General features: G+C 45.5%; 4 protein-coding genes across 20 annotated transcripts in view; 1 reads left to right on the top strand and 3 right to left on the bottom strand.

The window, feature by feature from the left end:
- LOC105283148 (uncharacterized protein KIAA0754) overlaps positions 1 to 1,153 on the bottom strand; it is a 92,910-nt gene extending 91,757 nt beyond the window's left edge. Inside the window, exon 1 of the mRNA XM_026968487.1 lies at positions 1,001 to 1,153. The gene's annotated coding sequence lies outside the window, so the exon portion shown is untranslated. The remainder of the gene's footprint in view (positions 1 to 1,000) is intronic.
- A 1,069-nt stretch (positions 1,154 to 2,222) lies between these two features.
- On the bottom strand, positions 2,223 to 4,457 carry LOC105283143 (radial spoke head protein 9 homolog). Its single transcript, XM_011345620.3, has 4 exons — positions 4,046 to 4,457; positions 3,748 to 3,913; positions 3,366 to 3,654; positions 2,223 to 3,101 (listed from the first exon to the last, which is right to left on the bottom strand). Exons 1-4 carry the CDS (start codon positions 4,276 to 4,278, stop codon positions 2,941 to 2,943), a joined length of 849 nt encoding a protein of 282 aa, XP_011343922.1. The 5' UTR covers positions 4,279 to 4,457; the 3' UTR covers positions 2,223 to 2,940.
- Positions 4,458 to 4,575: 118 nt separating this feature from the next.
- On the top strand, positions 4,576 to 6,913 carry LOC105283144 (ankyrin repeat domain-containing protein 49). Of its 2 annotated transcripts, none has more exons than XM_011345622.3 (4): positions 4,576 to 4,800; positions 4,971 to 5,131; positions 5,224 to 5,560; positions 5,672 to 5,843. In XM_011345622.3, the coding sequence occupies exons 1-3, from the start codon at positions 4,656 to 4,658 to the stop codon at positions 5,557 to 5,559; spliced, it is 642 nt and encodes a 213-aa protein (XP_011343924.2). In that variant the 5' UTR covers positions 4,576 to 4,655; the 3' UTR covers position 5,560; positions 5,672 to 5,843. The 2 variants fall into 2 exon arrangements, with proteins under 2 accessions (XP_011343924.2, XP_011343923.2); XM_011345621.3 differs by lacking the exon at positions 5,672 to 5,843 and adding an exon at positions 6,697 to 6,913 and having other exon boundaries at positions 4,577 to 4,800.
- On the bottom strand, positions 5,604 to 25,256 carry LOC105283145 (lysosomal-trafficking regulator). Of its 16 annotated transcripts, none has more exons than XM_011345637.2 (37): positions 24,997 to 25,110; positions 24,036 to 24,086; positions 22,896 to 23,105; positions 21,306 to 22,463; positions 19,971 to 20,056; positions 16,629 to 19,423; positions 16,488 to 16,553; positions 16,024 to 16,178; positions 15,679 to 15,920; positions 15,439 to 15,608; positions 14,849 to 15,373; positions 14,524 to 14,664; positions 14,139 to 14,448; positions 13,901 to 14,055; positions 13,587 to 13,808; positions 13,310 to 13,506; positions 12,779 to 13,228; positions 12,373 to 12,696; positions 12,173 to 12,295; positions 11,897 to 12,097; positions 11,562 to 11,822; positions 11,110 to 11,497; positions 10,615 to 11,045; positions 10,296 to 10,528; positions 9,874 to 10,208; positions 9,522 to 9,745; positions 9,031 to 9,437; positions 8,889 to 8,955; positions 8,654 to 8,804; positions 8,431 to 8,571; positions 8,134 to 8,351; positions 7,875 to 8,058; positions 7,597 to 7,761; positions 7,365 to 7,501; positions 6,957 to 7,195; positions 6,552 to 6,833; positions 6,266 to 6,467 (listed from the first exon to the last, which is right to left on the bottom strand). In XM_011345637.2, the coding sequence occupies exons 4-37, from the start codon at positions 21,600 to 21,602 to the stop codon at positions 6,266 to 6,268; spliced, it is 10,524 nt and encodes a 3,507-aa protein (XP_011343939.2). In that variant the 5' UTR covers positions 21,603 to 22,463; positions 22,896 to 23,105; positions 24,036 to 24,086; positions 24,997 to 25,110. The 16 variants fall into 16 exon arrangements, 15 of the variants coding, with proteins under 15 accessions (XP_011343926.2, XP_011343939.2, XP_011343941.2 ...); XM_011345639.2 differs by having other exon boundaries at positions 24,050 to 24,086; XM_011345633.2 differs by having other exon boundaries at positions 24,396 to 25,103.
- Positions 25,257 to 25,365: the final 109 nt, after the last annotated feature.

Raw genomic sequence — 25,365 nt, 5'->3', positions numbered from 1 at the left:
ACAGCAGCTGGCTGTGTATCCGACCAATACTAAACATAAATGACGGTCAAACGGTCGAATGATATACATAGAACGTTCCCGTATATCGCATCATATGGGGATACATCGCGGAACGAACTTAAAATGGCAAATGGACTCGAGGGAATTAACTGCTCTCTACACGTTTCACGAAGGGGGAATAGAGTAAGAAATGTGCTTCTTGCCAGGCAACGACAGGTCCGTAATTCTCTTTGACCCTGCTAACCTTGAAACGGGCATCACGACGCGCCGCATAAATGCCATCGCGTAAATACAAAAAGAGGAACGCCCATAAACGAGGCACGACAATAAATATCGCATGTCATCGTACGCGCGCGATCAAAGCCGACATTTTCGTTACACTTTAACGGCATAATCGACGTAAAAAAAAAAGAAGAATTAGCAAGAGAGCCTTTCTAAGGAATGGTTACACCGTATAATTTATAGTTCCTTCTAGGCTATAAATGTTGATTATTGCGCTGTGTATCATAATACAAATGCGTTCTGACAATCGGCGGCGATAAATCTCGCCCTTCTCGAGCGTCCCAACAATGCGACCGTGACAATCGTAACTGCCGTTTCGCAGGAGATGCCCAAGAATGCGCCAGAAACTTTCCAGAAAATTCGAGCTCCAATCTCGGATCCGGTAAGACGACCGGACGTACGCACGATCCGATACCAAGCGAGGCGGGCGAACGGCCAAACTTCGACGCCCGTCATCGGCCGCGAACGAAAGAGATCGCGTCTTTCTCGGAAACGTCTCAGATAGAGGTCGACGCTTCCGTTTCGCGAGGAAAGCGATCCACGAAACCTTCTCGGCATTCTACGCGGGACGTTTTCGGCTTCGGGCAGCAAAGCCGGCCGGTCGGACGCGACGCGATTTCGACGGCTTCACGCTCGAAGTGGCCTCGATTCCGGCGCGAGGACAGGCGCGTTCGTGGCGGCGGTGCGCCCGCTCGGTAATTAACGCGCTAGCACTCACCGTGCGCGGCGAAATATCCTCGTTCAGATCCGCGAGAAAGCACAGGCCGTTCCTCGGGATCACTCGCAATCAACGAACACTTCACTCGCCGAGACGCCGGTCACTGCGTTCAACTTGCCCGTCCGACTGCGCTTGTGCGTCCCGGCCGGTCCACGGGCGCTCGCGTCGCATCGGTGGCGCCATCCCGCGGCGTCCGCCCGCGGCGAGCGGCGCGACCCGCGAAAGCGCGGGAACTTCGTTATTCTACTCCGCGCGAAGGTTATCAAATTTAAATTTGGAGATATCTGATGTAAGTGTTGGTGTAACGTGTAAAATGGTGCGATCAGTTTTGCGATTTTGCGCTACATTATACTCTGCGTTTCGTGTATATGTGTCTTCTCATTATACCTCATTTTGTATACATAAAATGTAAGCTGTCCGAAAAATTCTGTCTGATATGGCGATAACTGAAATATCGTAATACTCTAATGTCCCTTTTTGGTTACGTTCGATAATAAAAATTATTGAAGACTTGAAACCCCAGGCAGCACATGTTAGCCTAATATATGTTTCTTAGACGTATCTAATGTCTAAGAAACATAAAGTACCATTTAAGAAACGGTTTAAATAGAAACCGCTTTTAGACCTAAATTTTAAAAACGTATTTTTCACGTTTCCACAGAAACGAAAAATGTGTTTTATTAAATTGATTTGAAATTATATAATTAATATAGAAAAAATAGTAATTTCTACTTACTTTGCGAGTATTAATTATTTTTACATCATACGTTTCAATGTACTCGATTATGGAACAAGAGACAAAAATCAACACAAGTGTGTGTGATTCCCACCTCTGATTCACCAAGCGACCGATAGATGGCCAGGCCAGACGTGACGTTCTCGCAAGTAACATTTGTGTTATCACCTTATAAATAACCATCCGGAAAACCGATCCAATACTCTTTTCTTCTTCTTTTCTTTTGAAACTTTTGAGATCACTATTACTTGAAGTGATATTTCAAAAGAGTGAGATTCCACTACACGAAATTTAGAGAGTAATTCATAAAATATAAAAATCTGGTTTTTTACAAAAATGTGACTTAACTCTGTCTATCTTTGAGGCACTGATATATAGAATTGATAAATATTTTTCTGATGGTTTCTGAAACGTTTTTTGCCGAAAAAGAAACGTTTCTCCTAACGTTTTTTCGTTGGACATTTTTCTCCTAAATAAACGTTTCAATAAAATGGTTATGAAACGTTACGGCAAAACGTTTATGAAACGGTTTTGAAACCAATGTGTTCTGCCTGGGACTTGGCTGGATTTAATTCAATCTTCCTTTACCTTAACCTTTCCAAGTTATCTTGGCTAGGTTAAATATGTTAAGCGTTACATGAGAGTTTTTGTTCTCTCTCGTTTACTCGCGTGCAGTATAATACAAAATGGTGACTCACTTGCGGTGATTCGGAGGCTTCCGCGTATGTCAACCGAGTCCGAAACGGCGCGGGTCCCGCTTCGCGGAATCGTGAATTTCGAGCGACACAAGGACGCACTCATTCCGCAGGAAGCACGAAATTTAACGTTGCCGCGAATTTGAAGGCTGTCGGTCGGACACGAAAACGAGAACACGAACGGACAATGGATTTTCGCGACGAGAACTGACGGAAACCGGACGTTAGGAACAATGGCGGTTCAAATTATTTCGATGCATATATCGATTACCCGTTCGGCCAATCATTTCGTTTCTGCAATTCGCTGAATACTTCACGTCGCAGGCCGTGCGATCCGAAACGTCGAATTAAAATGGATGACGTCATCGTTACGCCCGGTGCATTCGAACACACGGCATTGTTAGCGATTTTATGAATTTTACACGCGCACTTTAAATTTTTCAATATCGCTGATTATGTATTAACGTGCCGAGCGAGCGACATACATGCAATTACATCTCTCTTTTGCATTAAAACATGAATGGCATATCTAGATTTTTTTTCCCATGCCCAACATACAGGAATCCGTAATGCGGGGAATTTAGCTTGTGGAAAAAGGTCAACCCGTGCCAGTACAGACTGTGCAAAATGACGAGACGACCGCCCTGCAGAAATTGCAGGTCCCAGCATCCTGAAATCAAATAAATAGCATAAATTGCGTTAATTGTTGATCCATCCAATTAATTAAATAAAATAAATCAATTTATTTTCCAATTCACTACTTAAATTAAATAAATCTCATTTAATTTATTTTAATCAATTCAAAATTAAATCAAAATTAAATATCGTTCAAATAATATAAAAACTCCTCAATTCGTTCTCCATCGTCATGACGTTATGCACGCATTTCCCCTTGCCCGCACTTCGAAGCTGTCTCCTTCGCTACTTTGTTCACCTTGAGGAACGTCCGTGTCGATGCCGTCTAAGAAGTCCAGCGCGTAATTGTAATCGGGCCGGGAAAGTAAATTGGCGTTCCACTTTTCCTTCGGAGGACGAGCGTGCAAGTACGAGCTCAGATGCGACGCGTCCGCGGCGGACAGGCCGCCGAAGCTCGGATTTTCGATCACGTCGCCGTTTGCGCACTCGAACCAGGCCCCGCGCGGTATCACGGCGGCGTCCGCCATGATAGATTCCACGGTGGCCGCCAGGCGGTCCTCTTCTTTCAGTTCTCTCGGCATGGGACCCTGCAAACGCGATTAATTCCTGACAATTCTCTTGCGAAGGAAGCGGGAGTCGCAGGAAGAATTTCGAGAAGAAATGACGTTGTTCGCAATTACGTCGTAATAGATTTGGGGATCCTCGTTCGGCGGAAATGGCGGATTTACGTTATAAACGTTCGTTACGATGGAGGGCTCGCCCTCGAATCTGTTAATCGCCAAAGGGCTCAGGAACCGTCCGCACTTTGTTGCTGCCGGCAACAGCAGCCAGTTCATGCCATCGATACTGCAAAATATTTTATTCATTTTTTGAATTGAAATTCACGCAAGGAGGAACGCGTTGAAGAAAGTACGACAAAAATCCTCTCTTGATAAAGACATGCTCTCGATCTTTTCGTGACTCACGCATGACTCTCACCTGTAATAATACACTCGATCGTTCATGCAATCCTTTTCGAAACCGCACGCGACATGGTAGTCGTTCTGAATCCCGTTTATCCTTCCCCAATAATAACATTTTCGAAAGTGATTCTCCGCCTGCAAAATAATCAGCGAATTCTGCAGCAGCTGCGAGCTCTCGGTGCTTATGCAGATGCCGGCATGACCGAACGCCTCTAGGGTCTCCGATAGTTTTAGACAATTCATTTTCATTCAAAGTCACGAAAGTCAGACTTCTGTCAGAGAAATGTCGAAGTCGCATTTTTCAGATGTCACTTATCGAAGCGACATGCAAATGCGCGATTAGCTGTTCTGAGCGTTTCCGAGAACTTATCGACTATACGTCATTTTTTCTCCGATAAAACTGGACCTTGAAATGCGACAAGAATTAAAGAAGCTGATAAGAATTTATTTCATAAGATTGCGAACTCGTTAATTATTGAATATTAAAAATTAATTTTAAATCTAGTAAGATCGTTGTATTTTTCTCTCTTCTCTCTTTCTCGCACAACGTCACCATTAACAGCTGATTCCTCAGCGTCACGTGGTCACGTCGCGCTGTGCGACTGTGAGATTAACGATCGTGAAAAATGTCATCGGATGAAGAAAACGATGAATTGGAAGATTTGGAGGCGATACGGGATAAAATGATGAGTACTCCACGTAGCGAGCGGATGCAAGTGAGTGCCTGGGAGGACGACGACGATGGCGTCGAGGCCGAGCGTAATGCAAGAGGTTAGAACTCGAACGGTCATCCCTGTGCCTTCTTCGGAATTCGAAAAGTCAATTGGATTCGTAGAAACGTAGTTCAGTCGAAGAGAACGAAGATCTCGAGTCTTAATCTCGTATCTTCGGACGCGTTTGTGTTGAGATACGATGTTAAATTTGCAATAATATTCTTCTAGAACCTGACGCGAAAGCGATGCTAAATGCTGCGGAGGAGGGGGATCTGGAGAAAATCAAGAAATTGTTAAGCACAAATATTCTTCTACTGCAATGCACTGATAAGGACGGCTACACGCCACTGCACAGAGCATGTTACGGCAACAACATAGAAGTCGTTGAGGTAATGGAGAAGAAGAAATTGTTTTTTTTCCCTCCAATGCTCGAAAATTTTCTTAAATTTTGCACGTCAAGATTTGCTCTTTGACCTAACAGTATCTACTGGAAATGGGAGCCAAGATAGACGCCAAGACTCAAGACGAGTGGCAGCCGTTGCACTCGGCATGCTGTTGGAACAACACAGAGTGCGCCGAGACACTGATCGCAAGCGGAGCGGATATTAACGCTAAGAGCAAAGGAGATCAAACGCCGCTGCACCTGCTCTCGTCCAGCTCGCACAATTCTCCCGCTTTTCAGCTTCTTCTGCTGCATCCGGACACGAACCCTCACATTGTGAACTCGAGCGGCGACACGGCGGCTCAGATCGCGAGGCGGACGACAAAGTATTATCCGATGTACGAGATAATCGAGCCCTGCCTAAATGAGATTTAAGGTAAATAATTTACGTAACAGATAATAATCAGTACCAGATAACGTACCGGTCTCTCAATGCAGTGAACATTTTAATATACATATACATAATTTTATTTTATATACATACAAGAGGCACGAGCAGAAAGAATTGGAAAACTTAACAATTCACTTAAATGCATCTCCGTTGCCGCACAATACACGCTACGCTATATAAAAATTTACAGATATAAATTACATTATTAAACAACGATACGTATGGTATAGACACAATGTATACTTCTATATAAATGTATATAAAAATACAACGATTCGTATATATGTATATATAATTAGGAATATAATTATTATATATATTGGAAAAGTCGATAAAAATAATACTTCAGTACGTTGTTCATTCTTTCTTCAATACGTGTCATGATCATGACTGAGAATAAAAACAAGATTCGAGTGCGATCTTTCGAAACGACTGTCGGAACGTTAATTCTCAGATAATAACGTAGAACGGCAAAAAGATCGCGCATCAAATCGGCGTGTCTAAACTAAATCGAAACCGGTTATTGCAACATTAGAAATATAATAGAGAGAATTGCATGCAGACATTAATTTTATGCTTCCTGTCCAACTTCCTTTCCATGTAAAAGTTCCTTAACTTCGTACGTATAACATTACATCTTTTTGTTTCGTGTTACGTCTACGCGTCAGTTTTGAGATGCTCGGATAACGATCAGAGCGACGTTAAATTGACAAATTTCGGAGTACCGTTGCTGAGGCGCTTCGATCCCTCCCATATGAGAACAGTGGAGTCCTCAGTGACCGCGTACAAATGATGCTGATCCAGAGCCCATGCCACTGCAATTATCGCACCGCAGCCTTTCATGTTGCTCGTTATTTCTCTGACCAATCGTAGGTCCCAACTGCTCCACAACCTGTATTCGGAAAAACAATTGCAACGTTTCTTGTGAGGGTCGACTGTAGATTCGAACGAATTTAAAGTAACGTACGCGTCATACCTTATTACTCCATTGTCCAAACCAGTCGCGATAACATTGACAGAAACACCTTCCGGGGCATTGCTGTAACAGAGAGCCGTTATATGTCCTCTGGACAAAACTGAACCCACTGCCCTCGCATTTACGGTGTAAACTCGCATTTCAGATTGGTTGGCAGTCGGAATCGTGTCGTCCGTTGTGGGAATCTCGTAAGTGGCTGCTACATCCCCGAGGGTCTCACTGATGCACAGGAGATGTACAGCAAAACCTTGATCGCAAACTACTGATCTCACGTATGTTAAGCTGCAAAAGAGTTATAGAAATGTATATTAAATTTTCGATACACGATACGATAATACATAACACGATTTATTTTGCTAATATTTGCTGCGTTGTACTAATTTATCTCTGGTGCCATATCTATACCTGTTCAAATCCCAAATAGCAATAACGCCGCTGCCGTCGCCGGAGCAGGCGATGCTGAACACACGTGACAGAGATATCACTGTCACGCGATTCCTGTGAGCTAAAAGTACCGTGGCTGGTGCCAAGCTGAACTCGATTTTGCCCGTGGTGCCGATAGTGTACGTGTGCACCGTAATTCTGCCTGACAAATGCCCGATCCAGAGTTGCCCGCAATCGGGAGCGGTACCCAGTGTCGTGATCTTAAATCAAAGCGTCGCGTTTAACGATCCATTTGGTTTTATAAGTGAAAGAATTTTAATCTTACGAATTTATAACTCTCTTATTATCGGAACTTTATTTTGCAGTCGCTTGATTCTTAATATAGCCTTACTTACGGCCACTGTTAGATATATGTGTTAAGATACTTACGGGATCAAGGCCTAAGGATTTAATTAAAGGCCTTGGCGGTTGCTCCTTCTTGCATTTTAATCTAGCGACTCCATCTGTTCCGTTCCATGACGCTAGCGCGGCGCCCAGTACCGACATGCCACTTAACATACTACCACCTGATCAAAACGTAAGAAGAGTTTATATGTAAACTGAGTGCGCTGAATTACGTAGAGAGTGCAGGCGCGCGACAATCGCGACGCTAATTAACAACCTTTTTCTTTCGTATAACCGAGGAGAAGCGTGGTGTAATTAGGCAAGCCGAAAACGTCGCCGGTCGCCAGGGGAATTAGAGAGGCTAACGGAGTTCGATGCTTGTGCTTCCAGCACAACACAGGCTCGTTACTGGGTGCGCCAACGTAATTTCCCCATTTTATACCTGCAATTTTCTCGGACGCTTACAACGTTGCAATAAACACGAAGCTTTGAAGTTATCACCGTATTCATAGTATCGATTGACAGATATAAATCACATAGAAAAATAATGACTACCGCTGATCCCTTCGATGACCGGTACTTTCTGACTAGACAGCGTTACATTGCCGAGATTTTGGACCAACGGATGAGCAGCTCTGAATAATTGCGCGGGCGTTTGTCCGTAAGTTCGCACCATGGTTTCCCATGCCTGACGTTCTAGGGGATCGGCTATCTGCTCTACGTCAAATCCGTAATACGTCTAAATAAAAAGGGCGAACTATTAATAAGATGCTGCTGATTAGTTAAATACTCTACTCTATGAAGAGCAACTTACAGCAGGATGGAAGACGTTTATGGCCTCTACCGCCGGCCGTCCCGTCTGTCTGAATCCGAAGACGAGGTCGATCCAGTACGGCAGCACTTCCCTGACGATGTCCGATTCTAGCGCGACTCTGTGCGCCAGTATGAACAGACGCGCGTCGCCGGCGCACCACTTCGGTAATTCAACATCGCTAACTCTATTACCGTTTTGTCGGACGCCGAAATTGAATCCTGCGGATCAATGTGTGTGTGTGTGTGTGTGAGCGTATTTTACATATCATTTACTCTCGAAACTAATGCTTCGACTTACCCTCAGTGTTTAACAAAAATTCTGGCAAATAGAAGAACTCCGGTATGAGCTCCTTCACGTCCGTTGTCGAGTCGCAACTGGTTAATCTCCATGTAGTAGCTAATGCATGGAACGTTCGGTCGGGAATGTCGAAATTATTGTCTGTGCAATTAAAAATGGCGATTGAAGAGTAGCAAGAATGAATTTTTTAAAGAGTATATAAATACAATGGTCTCGTAATTACCTTGATAACATAGAAACATGCTGGTGAACGGAGGAAGCCGTACCAAAAAGTGTAGTACGGTGCCAGAGTTGCTATAATGAGATCCATAATGGAATGGTCCTTGATTCAAGGCAATCAGGTTCAATCCTTCTGTTAAAGTTTGCTTCAAGTACTGTAGGAGAACGAGATTCATCAAAAATACCACATAAGAACGCTGCATCACATTGATAACGCATGATAGTTTTAAATTACTTACATTATAATTATTTATGTAATGTTGCTCGTTCTTTTTATCTTGCACAGCCATCGGTCGTTTGAAATTCCTGTAAGAAATAGAAATACATTCATATTTACTCAAATTAAGAATCGATTTACTACACATTTTTCGTATTACTTACCGATAAATTTTCGGGTTGTTCAAGTCGATCTTCTCGCTGACGTAATCCGCGAGAACAAACGGAAACACAGGATACTGCATCAAGTCGTTGTACGAACGGCCAGCCAGTTTATTCAGACGAGTTATGTATTCCCAATTGGTGAGTGCACCGCTCCTCCATAAGGCCAGAGCTTCTCCCAAGTCGTCACCGGGGACTCGCCTGGGTAGGTTGCAAGCGGACAGTTCCGTTGCGAATTCGTCCCTCTCCTTGGACGAGTTGAATGCCAGCAAATACGTTCTGCCAGTGATGAGAAAGATCTCGATGGCTCTCTCTTGCAGCTGGTACCTTCTCCTGTGCAATTCGCGAATATCCTCGAGACGCCAAGCAGTACCGCCAGCCACAGCCAAGTCGAAACCACCCAGTGCTATCTACAATTAACGATAGTCAAGTTCTGTAATCATTTCGTAAAAAGCGTTTTGCAAAACTGTAACTATGAGAGAGAGGTCGCTCACGTCTGTGTGCAACGGCATATCGGGATTGTCCGGAACGAAATATACGCATGTCTCGCCGATAAGGACTTCGCCGGCTAATTCGGCTCTGGGTGTGACAACCCTTGCCTGCGACATCTTGCGTATCTTCTCACTCGTGTGCAATCGTTCAATTAACGCCGCGGTATTCGCGTCCTCACGAGCGCTCGTAAACAAGTATGATAATGGTGCTTCGATGCTGGATGAAACTATGAAATAAAAACTTAGATTAAAAAATGATGAAAACTCTCAAGATAGAATCTGGATTTATTTGATTTATTTGACGAGAATGTTTGTTTATTTATTAAATTTATTTTTGCAAAGTAGACGAACGTACCTAAGCTGTCTTGATGTTCAGGCAACAAGAATCTTTCGTCGATGTTCAAGTGGCATCTCTGAAGTCTTATTCTGACTCTCGCAGGGCCTTCGGTGGGATCCAATTCCCAACTTCTCGGATAACTCTCGGGAAAGTGCCAGGGTGCCCGTTCGTGCGTTAATCGCTTTGCTATATCCCTCCATCTGGCCACCGCCTGAGCCTCCAACGCCCGCGTGTGTTTCAACTGTTCCATTAACACTTTGCGCTCTCGGTTTTGTTCTTCCACGACTGAACGCGTTATAGTCATGGCGCTCTCGGTTAACTGTTTTGCCAACGCATCGAATCTCTTGCCGATTCTGGTATCAAATTATTCGTCATTCTTAATTAATCCTTTCAGACGTAGTTTAATTTATAGATTAATTATGTAAAATATACGTGCCTACCTCAATATCGCTGGATGATTGTCAATGCAAATGTCTCGATCCAGAAACAAGTCTCGACGTAATAAAGCCAACTCGTCATTCCACACTTCGGGACTAGCTTGCTCAATTCCTTTGGCGAGGTCCCACACGCGCAGAGCTTCTCTCAGCTCGGCGCATACTCGGGCATCGGCACTCGGCATTTCGTCCCGTTTTTGCAGCAAGTCCCAGAAGAATACGGTGAATTTCTGCTCCATCTAAATACAATATTACAGACACTTAAAGAATATCGTCTCGAAGCATGAAACACGAACATGTGACTCGAACCGATAAACATAGGTACCTGCGGGTGGACTTCCAGGATGCACGATAGGATTTCGCGAGCTTTCGGCTCCTCCATTAGAGATCTAACGGCGTACACTCTCGTGTTGATACTTTGATGTGGTTCCAACAGCCACACCATGATCCTGGCCGTGTACTTTCTCAAAGCCGGTCTGACGGACCACGTGCTACCCCAGTGATGTTTCTTCTCTAGCGGGCTGCATAAACCGTGGAGAAGAATAGAAAACAGTCTCCTTGTCAGCTGCAATTCGTTGGTAGACGGCGACGCGTCCGCCGTAGTTATAAATTCGACTGCGCGCGTCACGATGATGCGAAAACGATCGTTCAGCTCTCCTTTGCCGGGTTCCCGCAGCGTTTGGGGGGAGCTCGCGTGTAAACTCGTGTAGCTGGACGAACGAGAACCGTCGCTTTGCTCGCTGGATGTTGTAAGAACTAGAAAAGAATTTTTTCAGTGCAAATTCCTTCACGGGCTCTTTACATGTGACATGATAATTACTTGAAGTCAAGTAAGATGCTGAAGCTAGGTAAGAAGCCGTGCTACGCAGACGGAATCCCGAATGGTTCGACATCTTGGTCGTGAGTATGTCCAGCTCGCCATCGAACAATGCAACCTGCGCGTCCCTTATAGCCGTGCAAATCGAGCTCGCGCGGCATCGTAGCTTCTCCGAAAGCTCGACGTAGTCGAGTATCACGTGCAGATCCAACACCGCTTGCATCTGATGACTGCCTGGTAGTTCCAGCAACTTGCTCGCGATTGCCACAAACAGCACGTGAATGTCTCGATGGAGGGACATCGAATTACCCTTATACGCCGCCCCGACCAGAGCTTGCGCCAACGATTCGATCAAGCCTTGCTCCAGAAGCACTCTCAGCGTATTTATGTTCTAAAATGATAAAGATCTCAAGTTGGTCGCACTAGCACACTATCACACGATCTCATTGCCGTACCTTTGCTATTATATCGGTTATAAACGATATTATCGGCCTTGCTATGTTCGCATCCGAACCTTCGGCCTTTGCGATCATCGCCATTAAGGGCGGCATTGCCGCCAGTGTCGGTCCGCGTAGAGCTAAGTTTTCTAAAGCGACAACCAGCTGTTCACTGCCAGGATACAATGCTATCTGATTTCCTAGATGCATGAAATACTTTTGTTTTATAAACCTGTTAACTTCCTCGTCGCTAGCACGTTGGAGATACGTTTGTACCACCTGTAATATACCACAAGATGCTGATGGGTTTTCTCATTTTCGTATGTCACATACAGGACTAGAAAGCTTTTCACCTTGATCAATGCTGTGCGAACTCTGGCATCGGGATCGTTGGCCAGAACTAGTAATAGTTCGGCCCGTAAAACGTGCTTCAGCACTGACCCAACTTGGCTGTCTGGCAGTACTCTTACAGCGTCTCTCAATACCAACAATAGTCCTTCACAAACCGAGCCTTGGCAGACTCTTCTCTCATCTGCATACGTTGATTGCCTTTCCTGCATGGCAAGACGCGTTCGAGTGAGAAAAGTCTAAAATTAATTACGCAACGATTGATACTTTCGACTACGTACGTTGCTCTGAGGATTGGACCCGTCACTTCCTGCGATTCCGGAATCGTCCCCGGCACTAGCATTATCCTTCGACTGCGCACGATCCTTACGATCCTTCTTTTTGGGACTTCGAGTTTTCTGGATCTAAAAAAAAGCGGTTGATTGAGCGCAAAGCTCGCGTCAGGTCTTGCAAGTAAAAAAGTCTCACGTAAAAGTAGTACCTGTTCGTTCATCAATGCCTTGTTCAGCTTGCTATTTTCTACCACGTTTATCGAGTCGTCGGAGGAAGTCCCGTTACTATTCGTTTTCAAGTTAGTCCCCTTTTCCCTGAATTGCGGCAACATAAAGTAGATATTGTGTCGCGAATGGGTGACGTAAGTTTCCGAGGCTTGGTGAACAAGGACGAGGTAGTCGGTGATGGCGACCAAGTGAGCGAACTCCGGCGGTGCGCCCATTAAGGCGCGTATCAGTTCCACAATGGTAATTCCGATATTCGAGTCTAATGCGGCGCTCATTTCATCATTTATTTCATACATAAAATGTTCCTAAACGAAATCGAAGAATGTTACTATTAAATATGTGCACCGCGTATATATATAGTGTGATAACACAAAATATGAAATTTACCTTACACATAGTAAGTATCGCATCTACGATGCCAACCCTGTTTAACTGTGACGCATTGAACTCGCGCTGCGAATGTTGGTCTCGCAGTAGAAGCAGCAGTGCTTGCAGCAGCAAGTTCAACGTGTCGTATTTCGCCCAGGCTCTCCACGCGGTAAGCGCACCCTTTATCAATTCCGGATCCGTGATAACAGCCTCGCAATTTTGGAAAATCGAGTGATTACCACTGCCGATGTCTTTGATGATGGCCGAGCTGTCGCACGCCGCGTCCAGTATCGCCTTCAGAATGTGCCTGCCCGCGTAGCATCTCGAGGACTCAAGTACGCGCAGAACCAGTGATGTCCCGCCATTCGATCGGTATTGGTTCAAGAGTTCTGAGTCACTACGAACGAGATGCAGGACTGTGGACAGAGCCAAGGCCTGCTCTTCCTCGGTGGAGTTCAGTTCAACCACCTACACGAATATCCAAATTTGTCGCTTATCATTATTTTTTAATTAATCTTTACGTGTCAAAGAGACCGAAGAAATATTTACCCTCGCGAAAAGATATAGAAACACTGGTACACCGCCCACTAAGATCGCGGCGGGTACGAGTCCGCGATACTGCTGGCTCTCTAAACGAGTATACAGAATCGGCGATATCGATAGAGGCGGCTGCTGCGATACCCTGTGCTCCGGAGCCGAAATTACTCTGAAGCCTGGTTGGCCCGGAAAGATATTTCTGACAACGGCTACACAAATATATTGCAAAATGTACAAAATCGATCTGTGAACGATATTAGTGTCGATGTAGTAATGTCGATTTTCTTACCAGCAGGATTGGCGATCGCCTGAGGATACAAGTGCACGACATTGGGATTCTGAGCTTCGTAACAGAGGAGCAGATTGTCTTGTAGCTCGCCGAGATGCGAGTTCGTCGCATCCATAACGGTTTCCCAGTCGATTTTCGTTTCTGGCACTACCTTCTCGACGGCGTGCCTCAAATAAGTACCACCGTAGGACTTTCGTCGGTTTAAATCAAACTTACCTCCTTCTACACATACAAAAACAAAAATTACAGTCACAAGGCGAGATATTATATTACGCCTAGCATCAAGCTGTTTATTAAAATAACGTATCGCTGACCATATTTCACTTCGCAAACGCCATTTAGTGCGCCGGACGCGATTAGAGGTGCAAAGTCAGGTTTCACTGTGCTTAAGATACAATCCGCCAAGTTAGTGTAATTTGGTCCGAGACTTGTGAGATACAATGCACGCTCTTTCGTGAATACCGGACACCTGCGGACGACAGTCGAATTAGGCGTGTACACACAAGTCCATTAGAAATGGCGAATTTGATGGTGAGTAGCAAGATAGTGTACCTAAAGAGCATTAAATTTCCAAGATACCATGCGCCAACATTGCTCGATCCGATTTGACCTAGCAAAATACACGTAGTACCAGGCTTTCTCACCAGTAAGCCGTCAAACGGTAATCGAGCATTGATCTCTCTCCAACCGTCCACCCAGAGCGTGACTTCAACCACAGCGCTGTGCTTATTCAATACGGTATCCTTAAAATTTAAGCTCAAGTGATGCCAACGCCCGGAAGGTAGCATGCCGTTGATCGAAGTCTCAGAAATCGTTCGGTTTATCTTATCATCCGGACGAGTGAGTCGTAAAATTAATTTGTCTGGGATAGAATAAAAATTAACATTAATAATTCTCAATTAATAAGATCGACACGAGTTTTAAATGCAAATTTTACCTGATCTGAGATCCAACCACATTTCCAAGACTAACGATTCGAATCCGATGGACAGCAGATGTATTATCGACGTTGGTGTGGGTGGCGAGACGGATCCTGCTACGACTGACGATTCCGAGAAAAGATCAGACACGGATTGATCTTCCCGTGACAATTCAGAGCGAGCACATCCAAATCAGAAATAACACTTATTTCTACGACGAAGACAGTGTACGATCCATCCCCGTGCACGAGAAACGTAAAGCAACAGCATGCAGGCGCAATTAGTGCTGACTGGGGATGATCACAATCTTTAAACACGATTAGTAAAATATCCGCTACTAACCTTCCCGACTCCAATTATCCGAAAGAATACCCCAGTCGGACAGACTCTCGCTGTCCGAATCCAACAGCGGTGAGGTACCGTAAGCTGTCGCACGACCGCCGATTGGCGATCCTCTTTCCACCCTCAGCCACATGGAGGCGGAACACCCGTGCAACCATACCGGCCATGCTAATTCCGAACCAATGGGCAAGCATGCCGCGTGCACGGACCACGGACTGCAAATTCCCGCGGCGAGATGTTTCTTCTTGAAATTGTTCACGAGATTCTCGGCTTTCTCCAGATTCTTGTGTTCCTCCATCTGGAATTTCGACCCCGACTGTGCCTTCACGTCGCACTGCACGGGGAACGACAAGATGAAGTTTGGTTGGGGTCGCGCCGCCAGCACCAAGTGATACAACGGTTCCAGCAACGGCAGCATCGGTGGCTTTTCCACTTTAAAGAAGGACAGATACGTGACTAGCTCCGTGGATGAGATCGACTGTGTTGCCAACAACGTGAAGACCTCCAACGCCGCATGCTGCAAATCTGAAGAAGATTACTATGCAGCATGCTGGTGAATGCGTATATTTCTCGTACGAGCGATCAAGTACCTCGATATCGTGGATCGTTATTGGTAAATACGTTTTTAAAACCGTTCAATATCTTCGTGATGGTTCCTGAGGCGGCGAGGGCGGCACAGCTTGAAGCACTTTCCCGGCAAGTAACAGCAACCCTTCTCAATCCACCAGTTATTATCGAGCCTCTTTCCAAGTCTAAACCCCTACAAGAAGACTTCATGAGGTAAAACAATATGACATACATTAACACGCAGAAAAAAATTCAAGACTCACTGCTCACTGAAGTGAATTAAGAGATCTATCGCCAATGAACATAAAGCGGGATGCGCGTTAGCGTGACCTCTTGGCTCTACCACAGGTCCAAGAGGACTGTTTTTCTTGGAGATGGTGTTGTTGGAACACCTTCCAGGTACCTCGATGTCTGCTTCGTACCCATCATCAGCGGTTATATATTCTCCAGTACTACTGTCCTCCGCGCCGCAATCCGGTAGAGTCTCCAACATCATGGTTGGTAACTACAATGGAGCATATCGATAACTACGCAGTCCATTTGAAAGATACATGAGATGCACAATATTTTATGACTATCGTAGCGAACTAAGATTCGTCTGCGCTTACTCTGGGACGCGGTTGTTGCGGCACGCAATTTTCCTGTGCTGGCTTCAGCATGGAGACCTTCAACATCGCGTCCACTATCACAGCTAGTCCACGGCCGAGCGTTACGCCGGTTTCCATCAGCGTCTTCCCTAATTCCATGACTATGTCGCAATCATCTGCATCACAAAATACTGATCGTTACTTAACATCAGCGAAAGGAGCAAACGTGGAATCTCAGCGCAGCGATCGACGACTAATTTCACGCGGAAATTTTTACGTCTACGACGTCACGGACAACCGAGATTTCAAGAATGACGTTCCACCATGTGCCTACGTTCCTTGAACTGTTTTTCTGCCGAGCAAACGCGCGAGGCATCTTTATAATCCCGCAGCTGCGTAAGCCACTGGGCTATATGTATTCGTGACCGACATGCGTGTACGCGCATTTATTTAATCTCGCATTCGTAACATGGACATACACTTACACAGTGGGGATGTCAGACAACACGTAATCAGGGCCTCGAAGAGCTTATGCGCCGATTTACTGGTATCTAGAAGCATGGTACGTTTATTAATACGTAATATTTTTCTGGGGTATTATCGGGCACCACGTGTATTCTAGTTACCTTCAATACTGTCCGTAGCGATGCCTATAGTTAACAATTTGAACAAACACAACGATTTTTTCGACACTGGATGCGCGGACAGTTCAACGCGGAATTTCGGGCTGTACAGCGCTACGCCCGCGGCAGCCCTCCAAGCTGAACTAGCCTGATGCAGGCTGGTCCTTCTAGGTGACGCGTCCGCGTCTTTGCACACTCCAATGACTTGCTCCGCAAGAGTATCAAGCTTCTCAAACGGATCAGAAACTATAGTATCTATCGTATCAGTCTTGTTCTCTAATTGTTCATGATGAATATCACTTTCAGGCAGTTTTGGTTCAGCATCGAGGCTCTCTGTCGTCGCCTCATCAGTTTCAGTTCTTATATCTTCAGCAGGAGACAAGTCGACTTTCTGGATGCCAGAATGAGTGTCGGATGTATCCTTCTCGCTTTGCTGGTCGGCTTTTTCTTCTTCCATTTCTGGTTTCTCGAGATACCGCAAATTCTTCAGCAATTCGTCCGTTTCTCTGTCGAGCGACTCGAAAAGAGATTCCGTTGCCGGCGCCTCGACGCTCTTCGGATCACTGGACTCCTCGCAGCATAGTTTCCAAATCTCTATCGTCACGGTGACTTCCAATAGCGCGTAGACGCTCCTCGTGAACGCCGTGTCCACCATCAGAGGCAGTATCTCACGCAAAGCGTTTATCTCCATGAATTTCTCGCACATTTGCGCGTTCACGATCAAGCACGACATAACGGACATGCAGGACTGTATGAGAAACTTGGCCGTCGCGTTGCTGCTATCGCTTGCATAACACACCTTGGCGCGCAAAAACGTCGGGTAGAAGACTCTCAGCAGAAGCTGCTCCCTGACGTGAAAGCGGGAACCAGGTGTAACCTTCAGCAGATGTGCCATCACAACGTAGCAGAGTTTCGGATCGCTCGGGCACAGAAGATCGGCATACACCTCCAGGAAGTCCCACGAATAATTCGCCGGTCTGTCGCAGATGTTGCACGCGTTTACCGTTGCCGGGTAAGCGCCTAACTCTTTGAAAAGAGTGCGCTCCAGGAATGCCACTGCCGATGCATAGGTAGAGGAGTCGCGTTTCCTGAGAAAAGCCACGATGCTCGAGACGAGCATTCTTGGTGGGAAGCAGCAGCACGTGCCCGCGGCGGTGGTGATCTTGATCAGCCGCACTCGCAACTCGCTCACGAATAAGTGAGACTCCTTCAGCAGATTTGTGAGCGTCGCGAATAGGGAGGAGATGCAGCACACTTGCTTGTCAACCTGCTTGTCGACGATGCCGAGAATCGGTCGAGAGTACGGCGTTCCAAGCACGTCCGAGTGATGATGACTTTGAACGCTGTCGATGCAGGATCTGTGCTTCGTTCTGTGGCACTGCGTGACGTGCGAGAGATCACGGCGGATGCGTTTCAGGCTGCTGGTTAGCGCGCCTATCATATCGATTATCTTCTTGGCGCGAACTATTGATTTGGCCGGATCGATGCTGGGCAGATCGACGATCGCGAACACTGTTCTCTCCACCAGCTTGCCATCCTGGCTCTCAACGAACAGCCGGAATAATTCGAGGAAGTCCGACAGTTTGTCGACGTTGCTGCCGCGTTGATGCAATAAGCAGTAGAGAAACGTGACGATCCCGTAAATGGTAGCAAAAATGAATTCCTGCAGTAGCGAACCTTCCTCCGGCTCCAACACGTCCACCGGCTTACTGCAGGCGTCCTCCAACAGCCTCAGAGTCATCGGCAGTAGACCATTGTGAATGACGGCCGTGGTGGGTTCGTCAGCCCTTAAGGCGCGTTCCAGAGCTGTCAGCATCAGCCTGGCGGCCGCTGCTTTTAAAGTGGCACGTTCTGTGACGCTGAGGTTGTTGCCGTCTATGCCAAACTGCAGCGACCACAACGTGTCCAGAGCGAACTTAAGAACCTGCACGGCCGGTGTTTGCTCGGCGGGTGTATCGTAATCACGTAAACCTTGCAGCAGTTGGATAATCAGCAAACTGATCTCGAAGTTGCTAATGTTAGCGTCCAGCACGTCTTGGATCCTCTCGTCGATGTAATCACGTTGCGTCTTCCTCACAGGCCGCTGCGGCAGCTCGTACAGCTCGGCTTGCCACTTCTGTTCCTCATCGCTCCGGACGATCGACGTGAAGTACTCGAAGTCCATCGGGTTCAAGCGAATTTTTAAAGTGAGAGAACGCGCCTGATCGATCGCGTCCGTTAGTTGCTCGGACTCGCTGCTCGTCACGTCCATCGGCGTGCTGCGTCGCGCCTCCAGCATCAACGATGAGCTCCTCTGCTTGTGACTGGTGGACTGTTGGATTTTCGTCGCGCCGACGACGTGTCTACGGGAGAATCTCCTGCGAGACGGTGCGTCGTCCTCGTGAGACAAAGCCTTACTGCCGGTGCCCTTTGCGCTTTTGCGCCTCGCGTGCAGTACGATATCCACCGTGTCAACAGTATCATCGTTGCAGTGAAATCTCACGTACTGGTTGCGCGACGAAGCTCGGGCGACGAGCTCGCCGTCGTCGCATTTTTTCGACGCGGCGGCCGAATTGGCTCTTTCTTGCAGCGCGACGGGATATAGGGCGACCAACAGCGCGACCAACTCGCGACCGCAAGACAAACCGCGCACACCCAACAAGTGTAATGCTGCCAGACAACGCCAACCGCGATCTTGGACCAAGTACTTACGCAGACCAACCAGTTCGTCACCGTTGTTTCTCTTCCCACACAACTCGTGCACGTCCGAGAGCAACTCGCAGGCGACGAGGGTTGACACGCCGCCGCCGCCGACCGAACTGAAATAAGCACGAGGATTGATTTCGATAAATAAATACACGCGGTTTTCTTTATCAGTTTTGTCCAATAAACAAAGTGTAAATTATCAGGAGTTATCAACAAGATATGACAATCACTTGCACGTAGTTTTAGTATATTTCGCCTATTATAATACTTCGCATGATATCATTGCTTGTTGCGCTCTCGAAAAGGAAAACTTTTCTTGATGCTTATCAAGAAATGATTCACGACAGAAATCTTTACTATTTAAAATTTTTTAGACGCATTATAAGCACAATTGATATACTTGATTGATAAGAGAAGGACCTAAGGAGATCGAACGTTGACTCATCGAGCTACCATAAAAGTTTCCCACCACACCGCACAAGTACGATCGAATTTCCGTACTACGGTCGAAGCAAACACGGTAACTTATAAAGCAAGCGCGTAATCGGATACGCTTCTCGAAAAAGTATTGCGCGTAGTGAGAATTATTGCGCAGAACGCTCGTGTACACAAAACGATAATAATAAGTAGATTAATGTAATGATGATGTAAGATCCTCACCAAAAAGAGAGGGCATCTTTTACGTCTTTGCCTTCCTTAATCTGCGCGAGCAACTCCGCCAGAAAAATATCAAGCCAAGATGATTTCTGAAACAGCCATTTTGTGAGATTAAACACTCACGAACATAATCGTCAATATTGCTATGGATTATTGTGTATCGGGGAGAGCAGAGATATCGTTCGTAAAAAATAACATTAATATATAACACGTAGAAGGAACGCAATTAGCACTGTCGCTAATTATCCCTGATCCGTAAACGCGGTTTCGTTAACGGAAAATGTGTTTAGTAAGCACAAATAAGCGGCACAAAATATCGAGTGAAACAGGAAGCTTGCAAATACGTAACAACGCGTAAGGTGAAAAGAAAGCGAAAATATTTCGTTAAATATAACTTTTCCAAGTCGGCGAAGAAAATCTGTTCGCGTCACTGATACATTCCTGTATGATGCATGCAGTAATTAATCAATATTAGCAGACATCAAATGAAAAAGAAAACATTAGTCTAAGTATTGCAAAATATAAATATAATCAGCAAAATGATATGCTTGTTGATGCAATTTAATAAAAAAATTCAGATATGAAAATAGAACATGTTTTGAATTTCCAATCATCTTCGCTCATATGCATCATCTACAGTAGATGTTGGTTTATGTGAAAAATTTTCCCTATCACATACAGTCGTCAGGCACGTGCGTGATTCATGACGGAAATGACCATAATAATTGATTAAGGTAACTCTCTTGTAGCTACAATTTAATATAAAAATTAATGTATCATACTTTGTTAGTACGTAAAACAATTATAATATATTTATTAATTCTTTATTTTATTATTATATAGAAAAATAGGTAGTTTCATAAATATATAATAAATAATTTTATCGTGAATAAAATATGAAAAATTCGTAGATTCGATCTTGAATAACGAAGCAATTTACAGTTATCAATGAAAACATGGTATATTATTTCAGTGCTTTCTGCGAAATATTGACAAGCGGAACGCTGACAACTTATAGGGTATCCATTCGGTCTGTAAGTCGATATAATGCGTTAGTATTCATAGAAACGATCCAATTACGAATCGGATTAAGTTTCAAGACATAGCTAGTTGTTATAGACATCGCATGTTGAACTTGACAATAGTAATTCATGTCGATATGCTGCGCATTAAAAAGTCAATGCTTGCCAGAATAAACTTAGTTCCAAACTAGTTCAAACTAGTTGTGACAACAAAAAGAGAGAACGGTCTGGGTCTTATCTATATTGCAGAAAACATTCAGGAAAACAAAAAAGAAAAGAGGAAATATAATTTAAAAAAGCATTCGTTTCGTAATACCTCGTAACTCTGCGGCTCGGCGTGAATGAAATGGTCCCACAGGATCTGCAATTTATTGGCCGATGCCGTAGACATGCCTGAACACTCCTCGCGCTCCTTCTCGTCCTCCTCGTCCAAGTCTTCGGTTTTCAATCGTGCATCTTCTTCATAACTCGCCACTTCGTCGAAGCTCAACCATGCGTATAGGGTGTCCTCGTGCTGCCTCTGACGAGCATCCTTCGACCAGGTAACTTGATCACCTGAAAGACCGAGATTCCTCATGTCGAACTGAGTAAATCGACACGAGTCGGTCTGCATTTGGCCGCTGTACGGAGATCGTCTTTGACGAATCAGGCACGTTATCCTAACTTCCCGATTCGAACAATTCAGTTTTTTTATCGCGCATCTTCAATGTATCGTCAATAAAGGCATGTGCAGACACAAAAATTATTCTCGCGCTAAAAACAAGAGAGAAGACCGTGGCCTGCCTCAATATTGCCGACGAACATCGCGGTTCCGACACTGCGGTTTCGGCACGTTGCCGCACGAACCCGATCCTGACGCGAGACTGTCGAACGTGTTTATCAAGCGACTATGGCTTACATAACATCCCCACGAATCCGATCAGCAATTCGCAGCCTCCCGTGGGAAGCTCGGATAGCTTCACGAGGACAGACGTGGAGCAATGAAGAGCAGTAACCCCGAGCTCCTCGACGATATCACCGCCACGGCCGTTGTCGTCGTCGCCGCTGCCACTAACACTGCTAATAAACCACCGTCACTACCACTACCAATTCCACAACGACAAGAGACGCCGTGCGAGAAGTCACCGCCGTAACCGCGGTGACACGACCCGATGTACCACCACCGGTGCTTCTTATCGGCCGACTTGCTCTCGTGCCGGTTACGAAGACTGGCTCGTTATCGCTTCTTGGGGCATGTGACAATCTGCTCGTAAACCTCACGCCGAGCAGAAGAGACGAGACGAAGCCGCTACTCTCCAATAAACTTCACTCTTCGGTTCGAATTTACGCTGTACAGCTGAATGCGATGACTAGTTGTTACTTCGACTGACGGGACTCGACTTGCCGTCTTGAAAAAGGAAATCGAAACCTACGCGCTTCCACGTTATCTCAAGGCAACCAAGCTTCCCTCTAATCGCTGTTCGTCTGCTCGGGTCTGAGAATTGAAAAGTAAATCTTAGTCCGTAGGGCGTGACTGGTACGATAATACTGAGAAATACCGATAGCGATCTCCCTTATACACTGGCGCCATAGTATGGGTCAACGATAGAAGCCCGCGACCTTTTCGAGCGAATTGATATCGCGATTCGAAAGATCACGGATCTCATTTGTAATGAACTGAACAACATCCCGTGATATCAAATGTCACTTGCGCCAAGCTTCATATCTATTGAAACATTCTAAAATATAAGAAGATACATCTACGAGGAGAGATATAAAAGAAAAAAAAAGATATAAATCTACTCCAGACAAAATAAAAGTTTAAATGACACATGCTGTACAAACTTTAATGTCGCTTAGACAAAAATCGAATTTACTTAATCGAGATTAGCGTTAAGCTACGTCGGTGCAAGAGACTCTAACGCACTGTTTGTTCACGCGCCTTGACCAAGTACGCTCCTCTTTCTCGTTAGCTCGGTGTTTTTGATGGATCTTCAATTCGGAGCTGAGCGTCGTCTACCGACTATCCTCAACGAAAAAGGAGGAACTATTGTCGAGCCTCCGGTGGACTGTAGGCGCCTCCAATCGGTTTTCTTCCGTTGTGAAGAGTTATGAATCACGTTAACCCCTTGTCAGCCTGTCGGAAAACGGGAAAAAGATCAATAAACTGTGTGTATGATGCATGCGATAAAGGCGATAACGGGCAATCGATCTCGGCGTCAAGCTTCCTGATAAACTTCGACATTCGCGATCTGCTGATCGGATCAATCAACGGACAATCAAAAGTTGAAACAATCATGGCCATGTATTCCCAAATAGAAAATAAAAGTAAACCAATAGATGAGCCAATATCTATTACTTGTCGTTATTTACTTGCTGAAATCCTGAGAGAGATTAATCCCGAAATTGTTCACGTTTAGTTTTCGCGAGACCCAGTTTCGTGATGTTCACGACATTAATCATTCTTCCTTTATTCTGTCTTCGGAAAAGGTGCAAGCCAATAACTCTCGGCATTAATTATATAACTGGGTATCTCTCGGCGGGTTATCCGAAATACCGTAAATTCATAAATACGTTCCTGGCATTATCACGAACGTATTTTTCAACCGCCGCAGATAATGGTGTAGCCGACGTAGTTAATGCAAAATATAATAGCGCAGTCCGATGCGCGTTCTCCCACCCACGGTGTTGGACAATCGTACCGCCGTAAACGGCAAACAATGCAGATAATCGCGAACACGTGCAAACAATTGAGAACAGTTCGGTGGGCAACAGCCGCGCGGCCGTAATTGCCGATCAATCTTTAGCTCCAGCAGTTGGGGGCCGGTTATTATGGTGACTAGTTATCTTAATGGAGTTCTACTCTCCGTCGTACATTAATTGGCCTCTCGTCCCTCGGCAGTGCGATAATGGTGCGCCAAAGGCGCGAGCAATTTTTCAGTGTCCGTCTAAGTGAAATAAAATAATAAATCGGTGATAAGAAACGTTTCTCTGTTTCGAAGAAACAGTATCGTCGTTCTTGATAGCTCGCACGGGTCCGATGACGGTGAAGCGTGTATCAACGTACGATCCTAGCAATACCGTGTGACGATTCGCATTCGATCCTCGATCCTCGATCCTGAAAATGCACGAATACGTGATAATATTCGAATAGATTATCGAGTAATTATTAAGCTACTTTGTCGCGTTCTCATCGTCGTGAGCAAACGTAGAGATCAATTATGCGCATCAGTGATATCAGAGCAAAAAAGAGACTCACTCAAATGATGCCAACGTCTTAACAGTAATTTAATCGTGTCGCGGCCGAGTGATGGGCCTGACTTTTCTCACATTCTACAAATTATCACCACGCGAATTTATTTTTTCTCATCAGCGCACGACGCTGATAAACACAGCCAACCGACTATTGACGACGATAACGAGTGACCTTCGGTACCACAAAGTCGATAATTAAGAAAACATCGATTCCTCGTCCGCTCCCTTTTTTCACGCTCGCTTCTGCCGCGCCGAGCGCACTTTCAACTTGCGCCACGTTCCCGCCACTCGTCCTTCGCGCGTTTCGTGCGCGACCAACGTCAGAGTTCTCATTCTGTGGATCCGTCGGAAAGACTTTAAAATTCTGTTCGTTTACCCTTATAATTTATAGTTGCGCACGTTTATAGCTTTCCTTCTAGACCTTCCAACATATGAATATATGTCTTATTCAAAATACGAAAATAAATACAATATCTACATGTAAAACTTTATCGGCCAGCTCTTTCTTTTCGTCACATATTAACTATATTTTCCTAGCATTTATTCTTCTCTCTGACCCTGAGCATAGAACGTGTATACTTCATTTTTCTCTGAATCTGTTTACTCACTTCGAGTGCAAAAAGTGTTATAAAGTGCAACTAAAAACAGCAAACTTCGCGTATACGAGATCCGAGTCTACCACTAGCTGTCACGAAACGTCGAAGCGGAATTGACCGCGAGGAATTCTGTGCAGGCGTCACGACCGAATGTTCGGCGACAGACACGCGACGTACCTCGATTAATCCGACATTGCGAATCTCCACGCCGAGTCCGGTCTGCCGCGATTATCAATCGCTGGGAAACATCAACACCGACTCCATTGCTGCATCGGAGCGCAGCGCCGCCGCGCGATTCGCGCATGCTCGCGCTCGATCTCGATCGACTTTCGCGCTACTTCAAGTAGCGCGCCCCTCGAAATGGAGCGCGGCTCTTGCGCGCGTTGCTCCAGACTTTTATGTCCGTTGAGCAAGAAAGAGGGTGCCAAAACGATGCGTACAATATTCTACGAGTAGTACTGGACGGAATAAGTACACTTTATGTCAGTAAGGTGCGGTTGTAGACATTCTTCCTGAAATTAAATGCGGAAATACGTGAGGATGAGT

This window comes from Ooceraea biroi, chromosome 3, assembly GCF_003672135.1.
Source record: "Ooceraea biroi isolate clonal line C1 chromosome 3, Obir_v5.4, whole genome shotgun sequence".
Lineage (NCBI taxonomy): Eukaryota > Metazoa > Arthropoda > Insecta > Hymenoptera > Formicidae > Ooceraea > Ooceraea biroi.
This window is presented reverse-complemented; position numbering and strand designations above follow the sequence as displayed.